Source organism: Anguilla rostrata, chromosome 5 (genome assembly GCF_018555375.3).
Source record: "Anguilla rostrata isolate EN2019 chromosome 5, ASM1855537v3, whole genome shotgun sequence".
Lineage (NCBI taxonomy): Eukaryota > Metazoa > Chordata > Actinopteri > Anguilliformes > Anguillidae > Anguilla > Anguilla rostrata.
In genome coordinates, this window is record NC_057937.1 from 37,731,238 (window position 1) to 37,737,305 (window position 6,068).

General features: G+C 41.7%; 1 protein-coding gene across 1 annotated transcript; it reads left to right on the forward strand.

Moving 5' to 3' along the window:
* The first annotated feature begins 377 nt into the window (after nt 1-377).
* Nucleotides 378-6,000, forward strand: LOC135255216 (cytochrome P450 1A1-like). The gene is made up of 7 exons (XM_064336076.1): nt 378-523; nt 1,360-2,263; nt 2,372-2,498; nt 2,703-2,792; nt 3,452-3,575; nt 3,881-3,967; nt 4,097-6,000. The coding sequence occupies exons 2-7, from the start codon at nt 1,424-1,426 to the stop codon at nt 4,392-4,394; spliced, it is 1,566 nt and encodes a 521-aa protein (XP_064192146.1). The 5' UTR covers nt 378-523; nt 1,360-1,423; the 3' UTR covers nt 4,395-6,000.
* The last annotated feature ends 68 nt before the right edge of the window (nt 6,001-6,068 follow it).

A 6,068-nucleotide genomic window follows, 5' to 3' on the forward strand; every position in this document is an offset into this window, starting at 1 on the left:
AACGAATATGCACTCAAACTAGACTCAAAACTAACGGCACATGGGTGAGTTTATGCTAGGCTATTACGCAGTCAAATTATTAGTTTGATAATTAAAATGTGAACGGGTTATTTCGGTTATTGTAATCTTATTTAATTTTGTTGTCACGCATGTGTTAAATTGGAACCCTTCCAATTACTGGAATTATCCGTAGTTTTTACAGCCCGCGTATCTCTTTCATTATCTTTACCTAAGTTTTTTTATTCTCTGTAATTACCCTTCTAGCTTAAACATTCCCTTGCTGCGCCGCGGGGCGTCCAAATACTGAGAAATAACTGGTTACGTCAGTCAGACTGCAGGCCAATAGAACCGAGAGGCACTCTATAAAAGAAACGTCCATCCCCTGGCTAATTCACTCCTCAAGGAGAAAACGGTAGAAGAACAGACGAAATTTATTTTTTCTGCAATACTCTTCCTTCGGTGGATACACAGTTCACTATTTCTCCGACACTTGTGATCTCATATCACTGCTGCATTATTGAAGGTAAATGTTGTTCTAAACTTAGTTTGTAATAATAAGCAATGCTTTATTGATGTGAATGTTTAAGTATAGGTGCCTAATGGTGAATCTACACAAACAATGATAATATAATCCAGATTTCGACATGCAAGCATTCCTGTTAACATACATTTTTTATACTGCTCTCAGAAAAAGGACCGTACAAGTGCTCTAACAGAGAGCTCCATTGAGCTATTTCTAATATGGGAAAAATGCTATTTCAAAGATGTTGGATATTCACGGGAAGTTCTATACAATTTAAACAATCAAAAAAGGGCAGGTGGAATAAGGTTTGCAGTAGCTAATTATCTCGCGTGCACAAATTGCAACTCGTGCTATAAACGGAAAACACCTATACCGGCTTCTCAAAAGGCATTTAGTATTATTTATCCTGGCACATGCAATCATGTGTTCACGGCAGTGTCTTGCAGAGTGCGTTAAATGTACAGAGTACAATGCTTGGAAATTATGCAACAAGTTGGTTGTGGAATGAAGTCTGGATTTGGAGGCACTGACATATACTTAAACGTAGATCTACGACTACATCTGCCAATTTGCATTTTGGCATTGAATCCATCCCTTTTGTTAATTTACTCCTTAAACATTTTTTTTTTATCAGAGTGGCAACTGAAAGTGAATAATGCACTCAATGATTGCACCTCCCACAGTAATGTAATCAATTCCATTCATGCTGAAACAAGATTCTGGCAAAGAAACACAGGAGCAAGGTTGATTCATGCATTTAGAAACCTAGGCTGTTGTTTTCCCTGATCTTGCTTTTTGTTTCTCAGTTTAATTCAGTTTTTTTCCCACCTGAACAGGTATTCCTTAAGTGTGCAACCTGAAGTTCCCTCTTGTCTGCTGAAAAAACAAAGCAACCCTAAAATGGCACTGATGGTTCTACCCTTGGTGGGTCCTGTCTCGGTGTCAGAGAGCCTGTTGGCCATGGCAACAGTATGTATAGTGTACCTACTGATGCGGCTCCTGCGCTCAGATATTCCAGAGGGGCTGCAGCGTTTGCCGGGGCCTAAGCCACTCCCCGTCATTGGAAATGTGCTGGACGTGGGTGCCAACCCACACCTTAGCTTGACTGCCATGAGTGAGCGTTTTGGCCAAGTTTACCAGATTCAGATCGGCATGCGCCCCGTGGTGGTCTTGAATGGGAGCGAAACAATCCGGCAGGCACTGATCAAGCAAGGGGAAGAGTTCGCCAGCCGGCCAGACCTTTACAGCTTCCAGTTCATCAACAATGGCAAGAGTCTGGCCTTCAGCAGCGACCAGGCTGGGGTGTGGCGCACCCGACGCAAGCTGGCATTGAATGCCCTGCGCTCCTTCTCCACCATCAAGGGCAGTGACTTGGGCTACTCCTGTGTCCTGGAGGAGCATGTCTGCAAGGAGGGTGAGTACCTGGTGAAGCAGCTTAGCAACGTCACGGAGGCCAGTGGCAGCTTCGACCCCTTCCGCCACATTGTGGTGTCGGTGGCCAACGTCATCTGCGGCATGTGCTTCGGGCGGCGCTACAACCACGATGACCAGGAACTCCTGAGTTTTGTGAACCTGAGTGACGAGTTTGGACAGGTGGCGGGCAGTGGCAATCCTGCAGACTTCATCCCCTTCCTCCGCTTCCTGCCCAGCCGGACTATGAAAAGCTTCATGGATATCAATGCTCGCTTCAACGCCTTTGTGCAGAAGATTGTTACAGAGCACTACAGAACCTTTGACAAGGTTGGTGTTGATGTACTCCTGTATACATTTTCTCATTAGCATTATGTTATATTCAATACTATCTATGTTCCCAGGTGGTAATTTTTGTCTGAATTTTCTCCCTTCTAGAATAATATCCGTGACATCACAGACTCCCTCATCGATCACTGTGAGGACAGAAAACTGGATGAGAACTCCAATGTCCAAGTCTCTGATGAGAAGATTGTTGGCATCGTTAACGATCTCTTTGGAGCTGGTATGTAAACAAACTCACTTGATCTATTGTTAATATATGGAGAAAATTCTAGTGATTAATTACTGAGCCAGTGATTACATATTGAGCCAATGGTGTTTATTGTGTTTATTATGTGATCTGTGCCACACTTATAAACACATACATAATGGAGAACTACCAGGTTTTAAAGGAATTGAGAGTTAACCAGTCTTCTCCTTCCCTTAGGATTCGATACCATCAGCACTGCTTTGTCATGGGCTGTTGTGTACCTGGTTGCACACCCTGAAATCCAGGAGAAACTCCACCAAGAAATGAGTGAGTAAAAATATCTCAGTGTTGTATCCAATTCCCACCCAAATCTGGAAGGTCCAATTGTCTGCAACTGCAGCCGCGTTCCATGCATGAACCACCCTGCTGATTTGGGAGAGGTGGGACATCCTCTGAAACACATGCTGTCCATGGCCTGCTTCTTTTCGCATCGCAGACCATAGCTAAGCTCACACAGTTGTTTCAAAGGAAGTCCTTTCATATGCAGCTTTGGCATACAGTCATATGAGTGCCCTTATTAGCCAGTGGGAGTCACCCAAGAGATGTAGATCCCTATCTGACTGAACCGTCCATATCCTGGGTGAGGCAGGCGCCAATTGCGCATCGCCCAGTGGAGCTATCGGCCACAGTCGGCACTGGCATGGTCCAGATTTGATCCAAGGCCATGAGGCTTATTCATGAAAGACAGCAAGATGCATTAACCAAACGAGCCATCCAACAGCCTATCTTTTTATATTCTAATAAAAGCCTCTAAACTTTCTGATCACATTTACATTTCTAAGGCCTGTATATTCTGTCCTTACCTTAGGCTGGATGTAAAGTGTCTACCAAACTGAACCATTTCCCAATGCAGATCTTGTCTTTTTGGTGACTTAATAATATTGCATGTTCACATGTTTATTGTGCCTTGCTATGTCAATCTGCAGAGGACAGTGTGGGACTGGAGCGTACTCCACTTCTCTCTGACAAAGCGAACCTACCTTTACTGGAAGCTTTTATCTTGGAGCTATTCCGACATTCTTCCTTCCTGCCCTTCACTATCCCACATTGGTGAGTGATACCTACTCAAAGTATGTCATACTTCTGTCCAGAAATCTACTCATCATTGAGGGTTATCTACATTTTAATGGACAGCTTCAATGTATTTGTAGGGTATCTTCCATTTTAAGATCTCACACTGCACTGGCATGCATGAGCTATATTTTCCATATCTTAAGCTGCTAAACATTGTCTGAAGGCAATACTTGACTCAGATCCCTCCCTTATTTACAACTATATAATGGTAGGAATAAGAAGCAACTGAGTCTGGTTTGTTATATTATATTAAAGTCTTTCTTCATCGTCTGTCTTTTCAGCACCACTAAAGACACCGCACTGAATGGATACTTCATCCCCAAGGACACCTGCGTCTTCATCAATCAGTGGCAGGTGAACCATGACCCGTAAGTTTTTGTTTATCATTCTACATAATCACTCACTATTTTCAGAAGCATTTGATTCTAATTGGAATTACAGGAGCAGAAAGATCAGTCTTTCAGACAGTTCACCCCTTTATCTCCTGTTTATTGCAGTGCATTGTGGAAGGACCCTTCCTCTTTTAGCCCCGAGCGTTTCCTGAATGCCGACGGCATTACTGTCAATAAGATGGATGCAGAGAAGGTGATGATTTTTGGGATGGGGAAGCGGCGCTGCATCGGTGAGGCCATCGGGCGTACAGAGGTCTTCCTCTTCCTGGCCATCCTGGTCCAGAAGCTGCGCTTCCATGAACTGCCTGGGCACCCATTAGACTTGACCCCTGAGTACGGGCTCACCATGAAGCACAAACGGTGCCAGCTGCGTGCCAGCTTACGGGTCCAGGAGCAGAACTGAGGAGTGTCCCGTTGTTGTGCGCGCACATTCAGTTTAAGTTATATTCATTGTCCTGAAGTATTTTTCAGATATGAATCCAGGGCAGGTTAAAGAAGAAAAGTGTAACAGGGTACACATCTCTTTTTGGAGTGGCCAGCACCTAATTTCACTGCTTCACTCTTATCCCCTTTAGACATGGTATTTTGTCCAGTCTGTGTAGAAGGGTTGTCAAGAAAAGGGAAACCTAATCCAGAAAGCAGGGAAAGGTAAATGCGACCACATACCTGATATTAATAGGTAATGGCAATCCAGCAAAGGGTAGGAAGCCATTAGAAATGTAGCAGGTGCCCTACAAAGGCAACAAAACACCACAGGTTAATATCAGCTAATAAACATTCATTTAAATGTACATATCATATGGCATATGATCTGATCGGTTTTTGGCATTTAACAGATGGTATTAAGTAAGAAGAAATATTGCCACCTTCAAATACAAGTGCCTTTTTGTCATACAGTACCATACAGTAAATGAAATGTAGCCACTGCAGTTTTGAAATCATAACCTTCTACATAAAGCTTTTCTCAATTAGAGACAGTCGTAGCATAAACTGGTAAGGTGCTAGCATTAGCCGTAACACTTGTAGAAATGAATGATAGCAACAATGAGCAAATCTTCCATCCATTGGTAATGGCCATGTTATAGGTTATGGCGAATTTTGCTACAGTCTAGAGTGCTCAGCCTGTTACCGGCTGAAAAAATGAATGGAAGTCAATTAGGAACGTTGTTAAGGAAGCTACTTAAACCTTGATAACAACGATTGTAAATCTTTTATTCACATTATTTCTTTTTTATACATGAAAAACATGTCTGCCTCAATGTATGATGAACCATGGGGCATGACAACTTATATTTATCCAGCTAAAAAAGCAGTTTTGACATCATGTTCCACTTCTGGTGCTGAAACATTTTACAACAAAAGTCCACAACATACAGCATCTCATTTTATCTGAGTTAGGACCTGAGCTGAAAAGTGCAACAATTGTTGTAAAGTGCTAAGCTAGCGCTACTGAATGGCATTACGCCGTCATCCACTGTATCTGCTCTTATGTCTGATTAAAGTCATTTTACTGAGTTCACCTGTCGAAAGTGGATTAAAAGCAACAAAGCTATTTTGCCTTTTTTGGCTTTTATCCCAAAATGTGACTTCTATTGCCTATGTTTATATTTCTGGTGATACTGATTGATAGAGATTTCTGTGCTTTATTTGAAATGTTATTTGTACAGTGTGTTATGAAAGTTGTTTAGGAGGATGTATTTTACAATGATTCTCTCTGATTTACAAGATCACTGTTTGATTTACAGTGTTAACACTGGCAATTGTTCTCTGTCATAAACTTAGTTTGTAGTTTATAGGCATGTCATCTTGACAAGGCAATGAAGGAATTTGTTACATTTATAGTGGAACTTCGAAGAACAAAAACAACATATGATCAATTATCAAATTGTGTAAACAAGCTCTTACTATCTGTTGGTGTATTTATGTGTATTGTTTGATGAAAGGAATGGCATTCTCTAATGCATATACAGTATGCATCTCTGTGAGATACTAAAAATATGTGGTTAAAATCCTGTCTCTTCGTTTTTCTTTTCATTATCATTCATTTTAAGAGTACAGGTAAATTCAGTAACAAATC